This window comes from Cardiocondyla obscurior, linkage group LG08 (genome assembly GCF_019399895.1).
Source record: "Cardiocondyla obscurior isolate alpha-2009 linkage group LG08, Cobs3.1, whole genome shotgun sequence".
Classification (NCBI taxonomy): domain Eukaryota; kingdom Metazoa; phylum Arthropoda; class Insecta; order Hymenoptera; family Formicidae; genus Cardiocondyla; species Cardiocondyla obscurior.
The window spans coordinates 849,516-868,074 of record NC_091871.1 but is presented as its reverse complement, the minus strand read 5'-3'; the positions used below and the strand labels follow the sequence as shown (position 1 = coordinate 868,074).

Genomic DNA, 18,559 nt, shown 5'->3' with positions numbered 1-18,559 from the left:
CTTTTTATTGCAGATTTAATGAGTGAATAATAAATTATAAATAAGTTCATTTATGTGCAACAGTAGCGCAAAATAATTTGGCAGTTATGCAATAAATGCATGTGAAGCAATGATTATTTCAGCCTTATGTGCATATGTATATTTTCATGCATCTATCATATATGTATATTTGGTCAACAATTTATAAACTAACTACCGATTAAAGGCACGGTCATTAATACGAATTTTAATATTACCCGGTCCATTTGTATGACCCTTTAATAATGCTGTATTATATGTTTCGTTTGTTAATCTTTTTGGATTTCTTTATCTTTTATTAATCAATGTTTGTTAATCTTTTTAGGTGGCTTGGCTGCGCGTTGATACGCAAACTATTTTGACCATCGCGAGTCATGTGATCACGAAGAATCACAGAATCGCGGTTACTCATAGCGACCACCGCACGTGGTTTCTTCACATACGAGAAGTGCGGGAGTCCGACCGAGGCTGGTACATGTGTCAGATAAACACGGATCCCATGAAAAGCCAGATCGGTTATCTCGAAGTGGTCGGTGAGTAAAGAAACGACATATCTCTTTTTTTTACGCTAGCGTACCGACGCTAATTATTTTAATTATTCCTGTCGTTATCGCCGGAAAAGATTCTCTCGCTATATCGATAGCCATATATATATATATATATATATATATATATATATATATATATATATATATATATATATATATATTTCGTTAGTCTCCATCAGACGAAACAACAGATCATTACTTTCGTTTCTATTATTATATCCTATTCAATTATATCGTATCGTCGTCTAACGATATCGATCGACATTAAATTCGAGCCTTGTTTAAAATTAAAATAATAGACTTAAAAATAAAAGTCGCCTTCGTTTCCTGCATACCCCAATTTTTTTTTTTTTTTTCGTCCAAGCATTCCGTTACCGTGGCCTGCCCCCGTATTCGATCGCGATAACATTCAATTACCGGGCGCAAGAAAGTGATATCGGGAAAAAGTACGCGCGCGACACGCCGCAGAATCCCATCGTGATACTACACGTGGAATGCGCACGGGAATAACCCGCGAGTTTGTTGAAAAGGTAGCGGCACTAGAATCAGAAATCCGCCAAACCAATGGGAACTTCTGGTCGATGCGGAGTTAGTCTGCGGGCCCCTTGGCTGGTACAACTTACAAAGTGGCTCTTGCCGCAGTTCGAAGACTGCCGCGAGTACTCCCGAACTGCAAAGCTTTAGTCGTACGTCGCTGCTTGAATGCACTCGCAAGTAGATTATACAGAATGCTAATAGGAGACCGCTTTCATCGGCTCCGTCGTTAAGACTTCGTTTCGGGTATCACGAACGACTCGCCGTACTTCTTCTCTCGCTTCCTCGTTCGCGTTATGATGTCATAATCTTCTATCGCTCCCCGGCTTCGCCGTCTAACCGATGCCGCCGTCATTCACTCTTCCCTTCCTTCCCCGTCCAATTTAAAGAAATTTCTCAAGCCGCAGTTTAGCTACGCTCTCCGTTCCCTCTGCATTAATGATGAAATCTGCCATTGCCGGAACGACCGTTCGCTATATAGATATTTAAGGTTTTGAATGCGCCGGGTTTAATCCTTGGGCGCATCGTGCGCGGGTAAGTGGCAATTTCCATAGATAATGTTACTCGTAATTGTACGGAAATAGGATGATGCGTCGGAGATATGCGATTGCCTTGGTGTGGATGCGCGATCATGCAAGATGTATCCGAGTTGAAACTCGATTATGCACATTAAATAGCGCGGCTGCCACTGTTAATATTGAATGATGCAGCGGTGCAAATTTCTTATATGCGAAATCAACTGTCAAGTTGATTGAAATACGATTCTCCGTTCTGCCGTGAATGTGAATCATCGTTTTTGAATTTCTCTGTATAAAATACAACGAGGCCTTGAGTTAATTAACTGATAAATGAATTTTATTTCGTATCGATACGCATGTAGTTTTAGCAAATAAGTAGTATCTAATATTTATTTTGTCAAGTAAGAAAAGAAATTTGTTATCGTGCGTTTGACGTCCTGAGAAAGCGAAAAAACTTGACCTTTTTATTTAATAACTAAAAGAAGAAAACTCTTCCTACATCATACAATATTATAGTAAAGCACATCGTAGTTATTGGAGTGAGATATAACAAGTAGTATCCGTGCTCTTTTCTCGAGATTCTCTTATCGGCGATGCGGGCGATTCAAAACTCGTTATTTCTCGAATCTTTTTCGCATGCCTTAAAGTCGGCGAAAGAAAGGCTCCCCAAGATATCTCCACGAGTTACGTAATAGCTTCTCGGTATTCAACTGCAAAGTCTGTATGGATCCCGTTTCGCCGATACGAGATAATTAAATAAGCTGATGTGCAATAGCGACGTAGGGAGCAGCCCCCGACTCACGTCAGCCATCGAACGCGCCAACCAGCTCAAACAAACGCAAAGAAATACGGAGATCGTTATTCGAATATTACGCGTGTTATAACGTGACGTCGTATCCGCGCATCGAAGCAGACGTATGCATTATACAAACGTTATCGCGCATCTTCTCGGAGGCATCACTTGGAGAATCGGACCCGCTCTCCTGGTCGCGCATGTAGGGTTCGTTGCGCCGGTAGCGTTTGTTGTATACTTTACGATCTTCCGGCATGGTCTTCCGCCGTTTCGTACCGAAATCAAATTGGCATTCTCGAGATACGGCCAGGCTCTCGCATCCCATCTGTAGCAATCTAATCCCGCGCGCTCCAGAGTCCGCTCCCAGCATCACCGGCCGCGGCGCCGGACCAGTTTTCGCGCGCGTCGACCTGACCTGACCCCACCCCTCTTTTCCCAGGTTCAAACTGACGGCCGGAGCGCGTATAGCCAGCCGGCTACTTCCTAAGAACTTCGTCTCCCTCGTGAGATCGTTCTTGCCACCCCTCACTCTCTCGGCCCATCCGGCGCTCCCCCGCGTCCGGCCGGAAGTAGTCTCAGGCAAACGTACCCACCGTCGCGTTTTCTATTTTAACAGCGGCCCGTGCGCAACTCGCGGGAGTGCTACGTCGTCGCGGTCTCTCGTCGCTTAAGAAATCTCCCCCGCGAAGTAAGTAGGCCGCCGGAGGCACAGTTGGCGAAGAGGGCTAGATCGGGGTTGAGCCGATTCTCCTACGGGAGCTCGCCCACCCTTACACGGAGCGGAGCGCCTACGGTTATATATCTGGTAAATAGTACCGTTCAACGGGACACATATAGAACGACCGGTCTTTGGAAAATGCAACGAATCCGCTTATACAAACTTTCCGGTTTGCTACATTTCTAATCTTAAAATAGCTATTAATTTATAAAAAAAATTTTTATTAATTTATATCAACTAATTGATCAAAATCCTAATAATATTCTTGGACGTTTTTTTTTTTTTTATGAATTTTTTTTCCACGGAATTAATCTAGTGCCTTACAATTTAATTAAATGAAAGCACGTAGATAAGAAAGAAGTCACTGCAGAATGATCCCACTTCTGTATCTATGCGTATAATTAATAATAATTGTTTCTGTAATTCTAATGTCGGAATTTGTACAACTGCATATTCATTAATTGCATTTAGGTCAGCTTTAAGAGAAAACCTCAAATACACTTGAGAAATCTTCTCGCGTGTAGGAAAGAGAGCGGCCGGCAGTATATCACGAGTACACAGGAGGAAACTGATTTTCGGCAGAAGAGGTTCTCCGTGTATAATTAGAAATTTCAACTCAGATGAATATTAAACTGCCTCATCTTTTATTTTGAAAGCGTATCTCATGCTTTTCGCATTAGCAAAAATTTTTAACATTTATTACAATCGATACGAGGTTTGAGCATATTGATTTAGAAATTAATATTCGTGCAGCTGAGGCTCGTTTGTGTAAATTATATTATAGTCCGGGTGTTTTTAATAAATTACGAAACGTTAAAATACGGAAAATAATCGGATCTTAATTATCGAGGATCCCGGAAACATTTCCGTCGGGGCGCGCGCGTGCGGGAGTATCGTGTACGAACGTATGCGAACATCCTTACGGATACCGGTGCCATTGATCCACCTGGAAAAACTCGCGAGGAAATTTAATTTTTTTACTCGTAATGTCGAAATCTTTCTGGAGCACTGGAGTTACGTCATATCGTCTTCATTCATGAAAAATGTTATTGGCTTGTTGATACTGATAGCAATCGCGCAACAATCAGTGCCTGCCTTTGCAAAATGTAAGAACGCGCGTTTAAATATTGCAAATTTCTATCAATTCCCGTGAAACGTTGAACGGCGTGACAATTCGAAATAACAAGGGCATTTTATTACCGCATCGCGTCAATAGTTACGAATAATGCAATTTTTTTTTTTCTTTTTTTTTTTGCTATTCGATGCATTATAAATTACAGTTAACTTTAGAGAGAGAGTAGAGAGGAAGAAGAGGGGAGGGGGGAAAAGAGGAGGACAGGTTCACGAGGGTAGGAGGGAAAAAAAAAGAAAAAAAATGAGAAAACGAGTGTCGTGCATTCACGACTGGGGAGGAGAAGGAGAGGAGGCACACGACTTTTCATTTCCGAGAAGGGCTGTAAAGATTGCTCGCGTGCAACCGCCCTACCTCACCCCCACACGTTGCCCAGCAAACTCGCGGCCGTATTACCGCCATAATAATAAGGTTAATGCCTTGCAAATTAAGCGGACGCGAAAGACCTTTCGCGTGGTTTTATGCTCATTTTAGTGCCGATGCCTGATCTTTTGCCGACGAGCCGCAATTATCACAAACCGAAGCGATCTCAACGAGCTTTTCAGCGGACCTCAGTGAGATTTGTTTGAGATTCCGTTTGCATCGCGTATGAAATTATAATAAACGATCAATTATATTGATAAACAGATAAATAGTTTACGGTAAAAGCTTGAAAATGTCTCGGATATATTTCGGATATCAAAAAGTATGCGTTTACAATTACGCTATCGTGACGTTATTAATGATATTACGAAGCCCTTATAGACTCGCGTATAAAACATAGTTCTATTTCCATTCTGTTAAGAATTTCTTTGAGTTTCATAGTTAATTATAAGATCTAAGAGAAAATGCTAATTAGGGAGGGAGGGAGAGTATCGGTGGATCGTGAATTAAACGAAGAAAATAGATCGAGAGATTCTTATTCGTTGAGAGTACACTTTGATCTTCGTTAATGTCATCCTATTATAAGATCCGATAAGAGACGATGCACTCTCTTGTTTTAATGAAATTTCGCATTGCCGTGTAATTCGCGGAATAGCGTAAAGACCGGGGGGGTCTGGGCCTCTTTTCCACATTAATGCAGTTTCTAAGTTTCAGCTAATTAGCCCGTCGATATAAGGCGTTCGTTTATCTGAGGTCGACGTTGAAAATGAAAATGTAGCGGAAACGCTTTATAACAAGTTGCGCATGACTGTCACTCCCCCGTTCGAGCTTTTCAGACGGAGCCGTAAGTAATCTGCGCGAGTACCGTCGAGACCTGATACAAGAATCGATTGCTTTGTTCGGATGTACTCGCCGTCACGAGCATCTGACGACAATGCTCGTAAATCACGGGCGCGTTTCGTCTCGTTGAAACCGGCGAACAGCATCTCGTTTACTCCGTAAGTGAGGGGACGTGTTTCTTTTGTACGTCGGCCCATTTTCCATTCTGAAATCGTCCAATTAAGCCGGCGAGAGATCGCTTGCTCATACCCCGGAATAAGCTCCGTTCGTCCGTTCCCTTCAAGCGGAAGGACGAGAAGGGACGCGTCACGTGGCTATCGGTCGGCATCCGGCACAGGTCATTGTCAAAATGTCCACGTCACGTTGATGTTGGACGCCGATATATATACATAATGCACGATATCCTCTTGGGATCTTGGCAGACCGTGGGAAATTACGGTCAACTCTGTCCCAGTTTTGATTTAATTGAGGCGACTAACTGTCTCCTGTGACTCAAGTTTGCCACGTAAACTGATGAAACGTGAAGCGTCAACTCTTATCTCGTTCATTTTGATCGATGCCTTTCGGTCAAAATAAATTCGCATTTTACGAAATATAATAAGTGTAATTATGGTTTTCTGTTGCCGTCACTGCCGCCGGAACGTTTTAAAATTAAAATATAATTTTTAAAAATATGCAATTATGAAATTTTATACGTTGCATAATAAAAAAAAATTGAATTATTCGCTACTCCACGTATATATAAAAATTTAATTAAATATTTCACTTACTTTTTTTTTTTTTTCCACCTGTTCGCGAATATATTGATCGGTCAATGCGCGATGCATATCGAATTACTTCTCGAGTACTCCGTGCTACATAAAGAGATCGTACATCTGCGAAGGGAGAAAAGTTAAACTCGCTCTATATATCCCGCAAGAAATTCAACCGTGTGTGGTACGTAGTTTACCGTGCACGGGCGATATACATGATGCCAGTTTTTCGACTGGCCGGATACGGATCGCAATTTTCGAAGCACTCGTGCGTGCTTTTTTAAGTCTTTCACGTCGTGCAAAACGTGAACGGATATACTTCTAAATTCGGCTACAGCGCCGGTAGCCTATTTCGCTGCAGAAGTTTGCAACTTTTCGCAGCACGCTTTGCAAGTCCATTTCCGTTTCCCCGATGCCTTTATCCGGTATCTTTATCTGCGCGAGCAAAGTACAAAGCGGAACGGCGTACCGGCGGTAGCAATGCCGGGAGCGGGCTGATTTCGCGCACACCCTTTACTTCTCTTCTATAAATATCGCAATTGACGTACACGGGCGCGACGAGCATGCGGTATGTAACATTTAATATTACAAATATACAATTGACATCGCTCGCGTTCAATCATATCCACCGTGGTGGTCGAAGCTCGCATCGCGTACAACGCCAAATTTTCATTAATTACATCGATATCTCGCCGTACGACGAAACAGCGTAATGAATTTTCATCCCGCGCACATGATGAAACCAATTTCAGCTTCACCGATATATCGAGAGGGGTATATCCACGCATCGCAACGTACGATTTCGTCGTGTTTCATTAACGATTTATTTCGAGGAATAACCGAGGAAAAAGAATATGCATTGTACGATCACCTAGTTAACTTATGCGTCAAGTGGTGAGAAAGGGTGCGGGGTGGAAAAAGAGGTTTAGTCAAATTAGATGGAACGGAATCCTAAATAAATGAGAAGAAGGATAAGTTACCTTTCTCTGAGGCCACTTTCTGAAAGATAAACATCTGCTCTTCGCTTCGCGAAGAAATTTCGAGTACCGCGGTCTCGACGGATTTATAACGCGATATTCCGCGCTTATTAAAACACGCAGAAATATTTACTCAGAGGAATGCCGAAGAATACGATGAAGAAGTAGGAAGACAATTAATACTTGCTATCAAGTGGAAGTAACGGATGCTTTTTGAGCAAATTTTCGTGCGTTACTCGAAGCTACTCTCATCCTAAAGTTTCCATTTAATTTCCCTTTCTGTTTTTCTTCTTTTTAATATTAGACGTCTACGTCGTTACCCTCGAATATGGTAACGTCGGGAGACCTGAGGTCAAGTCAAATAAATAATCGCGTAATCCATTATGACAATCAGGCTGAAAGATGAATGTTCGTATCCCGTGGGGATTTGCCCCAATTGTGATTCACGTCGCGGGAAATTCAATAGAAGCTCGCGGCATAGAAACGTTCCGCGATAGACTTTGTCCGCACGGGAAATAAACGAAGAATAAGATCGTTACTTTGCGGCAAACTCATCGCAGCCGGTGGTAACTTTTTCTCGTTTTCTCTCTCTCTCTCTCTCTCTCTCTCTCTCTCTCTCTCTCTGTGTGTGTGTGTTTCTTTCTCCGTTGCCTCCCATTGCGCAAAGAGGCCTCAAGTATAGAGTTTATGGCGAATTTACGACGCGATGGAGCACGATATTTGCGCCTTTAAAGCGACAATCCGTAGTTTCAACGGCGACCGTTGACAACGCCGCGAGAATGTGGATCAGAGAGGTTCTCCCGTGCGAGCCGGCCACCGCTGTCCCAGATTGAGTACATTTCGCGATACTAAAAGCGCGAAATAATAGCGATTCTCCAGCGGTCACAATGACGATATCGCGACCAATGTTTTCTACGGATTATATTCGAACGCCACCGCGAAACGGAGTTACAGCGTTAAACAAACAGCGCAAAATGCTGTCGTTCGCGTTTTTTACTCCGCTCGAAAAAGTTGACAAAATCGCGTTTGCCCGATCCCGGGGAATACCTTTCGGTGACAAAAAGATATTTGTTTTGCGCCTCTTCCGCCGTACTTGCGAGCGAAATTATTTCTGCAAATTCCCTCGGAAAGACCCACAAACGGCTCCAACTGTGTACCGTCGCTATTGAAATCTCACCGGCGATAAAACACACGGCTGCAATCACAGCAAATCGATCGCGAGGAGTTAACAGAACGGATCAGAACTAGTTAAGTATTACTTTCATGATAGCTTCGCGTAAACTATGCAAAGTGATATTTTGGATTCAGCACGCCTGGTATCTTCTCTCCCCTCTGACACGTTTTCCATTAGCATCCTAAATGCACAAACCGCATAGCCGAATTAGGTTTCTCTTTTCTTTTTTCCATGCGAGAGGAAATTTTTCTCGCGTAAAGTTTGGTGAAACATGATCGCGATATATGTAATATATTTACTACGGAGATCTAATGAGCATATATAATTTATTACAGCAAAGATGTAACGTAAAAGTACCCTCTACTAATATCGCGTGATATCAACTTTTGAAAATTAATTACGACAATTTTAATCGCGGAAGGTTTCTTAAAGATACCATGTCTTTCGATCCACTCGTGACTCTTTCGCGCAGACTATTTCATAGTTTCGCCAAAACGCAGAACACGGGATCGTCTGGCGTCTCAAAGAGCCTCGTGACAATGACGTTACGAGCGCGCGCGGGGTCCGTTTTTATTGTATTCTATCGCAAACCGCGCCGGGTTTTCACCACCGTGGGATAATGTAACCGCGAAATTGCGAGAGCAAATGCCAGCGTACCGCGAGATGTGTGCATTAAGAAGTGCATCCTGACACGATGAAACGCAAACGAGTCCAGAAAGTCACGTTGAATTTAACGCTCTACTTAAATACTATCAATTTAAACTGTATCCCACCTGTATATTTACAGGGTCGCGTATACATAATTCAAAACAACTTTACAGAAATAGTTGCATGGGAATGTAGAGTCTGTATTAACTAGCGTAGAAGCACCGCTCGTCTGCATCTGCTTGACCGGTGGGATGAACTCGCTTTGAGAGTGAGGAAAGGTTAAAAAAGAAACGGATAAAGAGAGGGATAAAAAGCAGATTTTCATTTTCCCCGCGTTGAAAAAGCTACTGAGAATCGCGCACATTCTCTGTGCCGGAAATATATCCTGTAAATAATTTAAAATAAGAATAGAATTTCAATCCTGTGCTTTATTCCGATGTACATCGGGTATATATACATATATACACACACACACACACACACACATACACATTTCTTTTTTCAGGGTTATCAAAAAGCACAGAGATCAAAAGCTGCTAACTCACGATGTATACTTTGGTATTTTTCTCGCTCACGTTATGAATTTGCTTACTTTCTATACAATATCCAAGCTTCCTTTAAATATTAAAAAAAAAAAAAAGCCAGTGGAACGGCTTAACGGTATGAGAATCTTAAAATATTCGGATATTATGTATATATATATGATTACTTTCACGAATAAGACCACGAGTTAAGTGCAGAGGCAGGGGAAGAAAGTGCGGGAGGACGACGGGTCGTCGAATATTCCTTTTTGATGGCCGCCAGGAATTTGATACGGCGATACCTGTCGACGCCATTTGAGCCGCTTTATATACCGAGTAAATAAATCCTCGCTTCGTACACACGGACACGCACATAACACAAAGCTTCTCGCTCGCCCATCCGTCGCGTCGCGTCGCGACCGCCAGGAACCGACTGATTTCGATTAGGGACCTGGATTGTCCTGCGGATCGTGTGTCCCGGCAAAGTGATCTATTGTTCCAGCGAAGCTACGCGCGCCTCGGCCGAACTTTCCGGCGTTTCCGCCCGTCATGCAACCCTCCTCACCCACCCGCGATACCGGGGACACTTTTATCTTCATTCTTTATCCACCGCGTCTCTCTGACCCTACCTACCCTTCGCTCACCCGTTACTTTTTTTTTTTTTTTTTTTTTTTATTTTCACGTGGCCTCTGGCAGATAACAAGATGGCAACGGACCGTGACGACGAGTATCTCTCCCGCCGAGTAAAATTGTCTGGGTCTCGTCACGGCACGGGCAGATAGATAGGCAACGGGAGATGAGGAGGAAAGAGGTGCGCGCGCGCGCGCCCCTCGTTATCTTGCAACGCCACCGAGAAGTGGTAGCAACAAATACATAATGGAACATTTCGCTTGCCTCTCCGAACCACCGGTGCTCGCGGTTTTTGCTTTGACCAGTAACGGCAACGACATGTCAGCATGTTTCTCGAATGTTGCGTATAATGTATAATGTTTCTACCCCGCGAACAATACCGCTCAGATGTTTCTTTTCTCTCGTTCAATCAATAAGTTTGCCTATAATTTAATTTTCCCGCAGAGCTCGCGATCTCCGTTCGCCAAGTTAAAAGTTTCATGATTAATTCAGCCGTTTTCGATTGTAAAAAAATAAATAAATAATAATAACTACGTTATTCGATTGCTGTATCGGACGATAAATAATTTTCGATCGCAAACTTTCGTCAGTTAAAATCAATCATCGTCAATTAAAATTGATAGCTTCTAATATCGTCAATTTCATACAACATGCATAAATTATGTTCTTGATTCTACTAACGTTTAACGGTACAATATATATACAAATATATATATAAAATATTCGAACGCGTGGCAATTCACATTTATTCACAGAAAATAAAATCGGAATAAGCACCCGCTGATTTATTTACGAGTTATTTTTAAGTAAGATATCGCAGATATATTATAGGGTTTGTATGACAGATTTCGTATCATATAACGCCGGTCGACAGCTAAAGGTTAAATCAAAGAACAATTCGCGGCTCAAAATGTGTAACACCCTACGTTATTTCCATTTGAAAGAATTTCCGCGCCCACACCCAACGCCAGAAAATTATCCACGCACAAATTTCTTTACCTCAATAAATCTCGCGGAAAGCGCTGAAAACTATAAATGTCAGGGCTATGAAGAATTGATACATCTATTTTTATTTCCCGTCTGGATACGTATGAATGCGCGAGCGATATCCGACAAAAGATACCGCCGTAAACCGATACCTTTGTTCCGAAGTACGTATTCCTTGGCACTTTCGTGCATTTGGAATTAATTGTAACTTAGCTTTACATTGTGGCTTTTATTTTTACCGGGCCGTGTACGTTAAAACACGTTTTCTTTAACGTAGAAGAAGCTAAAGTAAATGACGCGCGCTGTGTAATGTTTAAATTAATTTATTAATATAGTCTGTGGTATAACATCTAGGCTGTGTTGCAATTTTAAAAATGTACGTTTTATTCCAAAATCGATATCCACAAATTCACAGGATCAAAATTCCAATTTATGTCGAAGAGAATGTCCGTAAGATCGGAGGATAAGAGCTTTGACGCGTAAACTTTCGTTCAAATTAATATATTCTCTTTGTTTCGTGCTTAATCAATTATTGCAAATTCAAATCAGATCCGCAATAATACCAGGAGCAATTTAATAATTTAGTCCGTTATAATCGTACACGATGGCTAAATTACCGCTGTGAGAGATAGAAAACAAGAGAGAGGGAGAGAGAAGGATGTTTTATCGGTCGTGTACTTTCACATCGTAATCCCAAAACGATGACACCGTCAATTTCACCGATTCGATAACGCAATCTAATCCCAGGGTCAGAGTGTTAATAAGTACAAGCTTATTAGCATTTACATTTACCAATACGACAGTCATACGCATAAATTACACTTACAGTTCGGTCCTGTGCAGACCAGCGCAAATAATAGTCTCACCTCAGATATTTCGCATTAAGACGCTACGTTTCGTAAATTTAACAAAAGCGAAAATATTCATAGTTAAAAAAAAAAAACAGAAAAAAAAATTTATAATTCAATTATCAATGCCTTTTTTTTACGGTGAAATACATATTGAGTTTATAATCGATAATCTTGATTAAATTCATTGCGATTTTTAACATGACAACTTATTGACAGAAAAAAAAATGTACATACAGATGCGTGCATGTTTGTGTGATCATTTAAGATTAACTCGGTGCTCTACGAATGAAATGCAACGTGCCATGAATAATTCAGGAAACCGCAGCAAGCTTGCACGTGCTAATTAACCGACAACCTGTCGTCGCGTGAGGCTGCTCTTTGAAATGTTGGTGCACGTTTATTTTGCAAATGTGTCAATAAGAGTCGCAAAATCCCGCGTTAAAGACAAAACGTCTTTAAAATTTATCTAAGCCACGAATTCCTGCCCGATGTGTTACGTTAAGAAAAAAGGCACGTTTCTTTTTTTTTTTTTTTTTTTTTTTTTAATAATTAATCTCTGAAGAAGACGATCCTTCCGTCCTTACTCAAATAACTTCGTATTACATCGATTTCACCGAGTTTATACTCTCTCCCACGGGATTGTTAGGGTCGCAATTAAATTCCGGAATTAATTTTTTTTTTTTTTTTTTTTTAATTTAAATTTCTTCGCTACACGTAATTTTTCTTATTTCCATTCGACCCAATTGTTCCTCAACATCGTGCGCGAGCGAAAGGTGCACAGGGAAACGGAGCGCCGACCGCTTCCACTTACAGTAGAAAAGGCTCGATGTGGCTCAGACTGCGAGGCGCCCGGCCGGCACGCGAATAATCGTTGCGTGTCCGCACGTGTTAACGAGTGAGAATAGCTACGCATTAACTCATGATCAGCTGGTAGTCTGTGTCGGTTCGTGTTTTAGATAGCGTTATATTAAAAAAAAAAAAAAAAAAAAATGCGAGCGGACGAACCGGCATGGTCCGTACAGATCGCCCGTATTTCCGCGTTCCCGTACTTTTCGCCATTTCTCTCCTTCCTGTTTTTGCAAAACTTCTGCTTAAATATTGATCACTTTTCGATTCACAGTGCTCAAAGTGTTGCTACAATAGATATACCGAAAGCTGCATTTTCATTACGTGTGTATGTACCATGAAAACGAAATCCATCTGTATTACGTGCGCGTGAATATGTTTTTGTATCTACATTCGAGAATTAATTTATTGAAATATTGTACTATCGGCGATAATGATCATAAAGCTGCGGGTAAAAGATAAATTGCAGAAATTTGTATAAAATCCAAGTGGTTGCATCCGCTTTATTAACAACTTTCTAAAATACGTTAACAATAAACAAAATGCTTTTAACGACGGTGGGGTATATTGTAATTTTAATTGAAACTCTCGTTTTATAAAAAAAAACGCTACCGGTCAGCAACGAAAACGGTTTTATTATAGATTATTTTTGCAATCATCGCACGTTATATATGTCGCGTTGCACCGCGTCGCTTTTATAATATTATTGCTTTGAGTTTCCAAACACAATACCGTATTGTAAAACAAATAAGATGCTTTGAAGTTGTGTTTTGCATTTCAACCGAGTAATATATTACCTAAAAACTATAATTAACTAAAATTGCTATTAAATGTTTCTTTTTTTTTTTTTTTGTTTCTAATTACTGCTAGCGGCGATGCGTTGTTTTGAGAGTCCGTCGAGTCGTCAATACACCATTTTGTCCGGTGGGATCAACGAATTTTTTAACGGGAGGGTTTGCGAACATTTTAATGCGATCAGTGCACTAAACCGACATGAAAAATTCCGTGGATCAATCATTCGTACAATACTATTTACTCGAGAGTTAGAGTCGGCTGTTCTCCACGCGTCGCTAGCTCGCGAAATTGCAGTCGAAGCTACGTCAGCCATAACATTCTTTGTCGGTGTATCGCGAATACGCGATTTAACAGTGCGATTACGTGCGTACTTAGCCGCATGAGCGCACAATGAGTGCCCGATTATCGCGGTAGATTCGTATTGACGTCGTCCGTGCTTTATTGCGACGAGGAACAATAGTTGCTCCAAGCGATTATCGTACCAGACGCGGAGACGAAGAGCAGACGCGGACTGATATCGGGATTTAAATCGCGAGCTTGTTCGAAAGAAAAACCAACGCAAGGTGCAACCAAGTTATTATCTTTCGCGTCGATCTTCGTGCTCGCTTCGATAACGTCGTTATCTTTACACAAAATGAACAAGTTTATTACTGAATCTTAAAAGCTCTTAAAATCGACATAAAGGGAAAATTCAAATATCGTGTATACCCCGCTGAAGATCGGGCCCAAGTTTTACTCGTTATCGTATCCATCGCGAGCGGAACGCGGAGTTTGGTGTAACTACATAATCGCCTGCAGCGAATTAAATTTATATATGTCAATTAAGTATATTTAATTTATATAAATTTGCCGTTGCGTTACGTCTTGGGGAATAAATATATTTCGTGGAAAGAAAAAAAATTAAAGAGAACTCGGTATAACCGGAGAAAAGTAACGAAAATCCAGCCGCGCTTATTTCGCCGCGCAGCAGGGTGCATACGATCAAGTCGCAGTCACGGCCGTGCTAAATTAACAATCACAATTGCAATTGTGATTAATGCGCCCAGGTGTTTATTTGCGACTCTTATTATTGCCGTTTAATAAAGCCGCCGTTAATGCTCATCACAATGAAGCGTCTGCGTGTCTTCTCATGGCATTTCGTACAATAACCCGCGCGTTATTTGGATCGCGCCGTCCACCCGAGCTCGCGGATATCTTTGGACGTCCATGGAAAACCGGTGGGCGAAATCCCCGGATCCGGTAAAACCCTCTTTGTTGCTGCCCCACGTTCCGGGCCCGCGCGATACGTGTTAATCGGGCGCCGCGTCATGCGCTTCTCGGCGCCGACGAGGTCGCGACTGATGCATGAACGCGTTCATCCGGCTCGCGGTAGTTACATTTTAACTCTCTATTTGCGAAAATGGCAGAATGCCGCTTTCTCTGGCGTTGCAAAAAATTAATTTAAGCGATTTAGTTATAAATCCAATTAGCTTTACTCGCCACGTCGAAACTCCCGTTATCCTCCCTACCACCTCTATCGCGCATTGTGCTCGAGTATGCGTTCAATACTTTTTTTTTTTTTTTTTTTTTTTTTTCAAACAGACGTCGCGATGCGATGCTGGGTGGTGGGGTTCCTAATTGAGCATCCCGCGAGCACGCGTCGCTCATAAAGTATGCCGTTCATTGAACGCGCGAGCGTTTAACGTCGAATGAGTTTGCGAAAAAGCGCCACGTGGCGCGGCGAAAAGAGCCGGAATACGCAAACATCTCGCGTAGAATCGACAATTTTGATTTGGAGTTAGCTGTCTCTTTTTTCAGATAAATACAAAAATTAAATCGGCATTGTATTCGTCCTGGACGTGCGTTTGCAAAATAACGGCGCCGTGTAAATTTTTATTCGCAAATCTCAAAGTAACGAAAATGTCATCAATGATAATCCAGCAATCGATATAACCCCCCGGATGATCCCTTTTGTTTAAATACGTTATTCGAGTTCAACAGCAAGCCGGCTGTTTGCCGAGGCCCAATATTGGGTTACTGTTAGCGAATTCTGCGAACCAATCTCTTCTGGCAATCGCGCGCTACATATCTCCCTGTGGACGCTTCGATTCGTTGGCGGTAGCAAAGTTGTAAGCTGCATATTTTATCTGTGATAAAGTGCACCGCCGATACTACCGCTCGGCTCTCTCGCGCAGCTTAGTTCTGTTAAGAACTTACTACTCCTCGCTAAATCTATGCGCATCCTACAGAAACGGCGATCCGATAAAAATGTACAACGCCGCCTTTTTTGTGCGTTACTAATGTATCGAGCTCTCCAAACGGGGAAAGTGCAAGAGATTTATAAATTAAACCCGAGACTTCGATAAAGGGAGGAAAAAAAAAAAATTGTACCGGAGAAAGAGCTGCGTGCGTCGAAGGAGATTTATTCGCGGATTGTAATATCGAGCGGGTAATTAATTTGTTAACGGTTGAATCTCCTCGTGACGGGATGCCCGCGGAGTCAAGAAGATTGTTGACGTACTCCTCGGGATTAGTCGGGGTTCCGTAGATAAATCCGCCAAACTTTTCTCCCCGCTGGTCTATTCCCCAGCTGATTTACTAAGACCCGCCCCGATAGCCCTGCAGGCGGCACTCGTTACAACGTCGTTTCCGTGCCCGGAACGAATTCCCAACTTCGCTACGTGGCATGTCGTGTTTCGACGTGGGGCAAACGTTTCCCGGCTGGTCATTCCCGCTCCTTTCTCCTCCCACGGCCGGCTGTTCGATTTACGCATCGAAATTAAGCCACGCTCGGCTTGCGGCGCTCGTCCGATGCCCTGCACTTTTTTAAAGCCCGACCCCACGCTACTCAACGTCAGTTGCATCGGTAGAAACGACGTTTCTGCGAAACGAGCGCGCCATTGGTCAGGGCCGGAGCCCAAGAGAATCTGGGACGGTCGAGGGCTGTTACAGGGGTGGGTTTCGATCCGGATTGATACCTGATACAAGTCTACCTCACTCGAGGATTTTTGCGCCAGTGCCACTTCGAAGAAGGGAACGATTCCTGTGCCGCAAAAAGCACGGAAATACGACTGGGACGTCTGATTGCTGTCATTTAGCGAGAAATTCACGAGTATCCCACCTTTATAGCGTCGGGTAAACGAATATCGATCGGTTGATAAAATGCGAAAGCAAACGGGAAAAATGTCTCGGACAGAGAGAGAAATTTCGGTATGTACAACGCGTTCGTATTACAAATTTTTTTTCCCCCTACTGAAGCGTGAAAAATAATTTGACAGAATGTCAAACTTTACAACCCGACGTCGAAGCGGCCCGGAAATTGTGAAGGGGATTTCGAGGGAGAGAGAGAGAGAGAGAGATCGTTATCCGAAATCGGTACCGAAATCATCCCGTTCTCTTGGCAACACCTCAGCGTTGCAGAAACAACGTTAGATGAAACGAAGTGCATAGTCACGTTGAGGAGTGGTGAGTTTCTAGGACTCTGAATCAACGGGGGTTGTTCCCAGCAAACGGGATGGGCGAGGCGGATTGAGGTTGATACGCGATAGCGAGGTTTTGCTTTAATATATAGGAATTCTCCACAGCCCGCGTGCGGCTGGGTATCATAACCAGAGACAGCGCGTGGAACAATACGAATAAACTGTGGTGCAGAAGCGTATCGCGGACATATATCAATTCCGGACGGTGCTCAGCGATGCCGTGACGGCCGGAGCGCCCATTTACATATATGACCATTATTGGACGTAAGACGGCGCGTTACGCGCGGAAGCGCGGGCGTTAATCGGCGCGTTTCCAATGCTACGTAATCCAACGATAATCACTTTACGAATGACGCGTGAGAATGGCGCGTTATCGAGATAACGGTGTCACGCGTAAATCCATGTTAAATAACTGTCCGCTCGAAAGCGGAGGATTCGCGCATTAAGTTCAGCATTAAAATTGTTTTATTTCCCCGATGTAATCCACGGTATCGCAACGATAGAGCACTAAGTCCGGATTGATGCGAGGATGATGGACGCCGGATGGGACGGGACGGGACGGGGCTGGGATGGCTTACCCGTAATGTGTGCGACGCGTAATGCACGGGATAGAAACCGTAAAACGAACGTGCGGAATAACGGGAACGGGGCCACCCATTACTATATTAAATGATCGGTAATCTAATCTCGATCGAGCGTACATTTCTATATTTCGTAAAAATATCTGGGCGCTTCAATTGCGCGCGTTATCGCTACGTGCAATCGTGTAATTCTAAACGGAAATCTTTCTCTACGACGTTGATAAAGCTTTCTGAAATTCATTAACCGTTTGTGCCCGGGCACCCCATTTTCCGCGGAAAAGGTCGATGTAAATCTAAAAAGGAAGATAAATTCGACTGGATATCAGCGTTGAAATAATGCTTCATGTACAGCCGAGCACAACGAGTTAAGATTCGATTTCAGATTGATGCGGTGGTAAACGGCAGCAGCCGCATGAGCGATTGCGCTGAGTTTCGTTTCGCAGTTTGGCGTCTGCGACGTTACAAAACACGCGAAATAGCGCATGGAGTTGGTGGAGTAAAAGCGGATTGCACCTGCGGTTACAAATGCCCAATTTGTTCCCAAGTTTTCACTTGAATACGTCGACTCGCCGAGCAATCGATTAAAATTGAATAAATAAATAAATAAATGCTCGAATAAACACGCTAATCACAGATTTTTAACAGTTTGGATAATCTCGAAATATTAATTACGCCGGGAATGTAAATTTTTCACAATTTTATACATTATCATATCCGCACATTAAACATTTAAACTTTTCATCACTCTTTATGTATTATTGTATTTCATACAATATATCGCTCAGGACATACGCATATGTGCGACACGCATGTGACATCGTATGCCCCCGATCGAATAGCTGATAAAATAGCACGCCCTGTGCGTCACGAGTTGT

The 18,559-nt window shown here is 42.6% G+C and overlaps 1 protein-coding gene across 4 annotated transcripts in view; it reads left to right on the top strand.

The window, feature by feature from the left end:
- The window catches only part of LOC139105245 (neurotrimin), a 170,247-nt gene that overhangs the window by 128,607 nt on the left and 23,081 nt on the right, over nucleotides 1-18,559 (top strand). For all 4 annotated transcript variants that reach the window (XM_070661250.1, XM_070661252.1, XM_070661251.1 and 1 more), the window contains one exon: nucleotides 344-551. In XM_070661250.1, coding sequence (XP_070517351.1) covers nucleotides 344-551 — 208 coding nt within the window. The remainder of the gene's footprint in view (nucleotides 1-343; nucleotides 552-18,559) is intronic.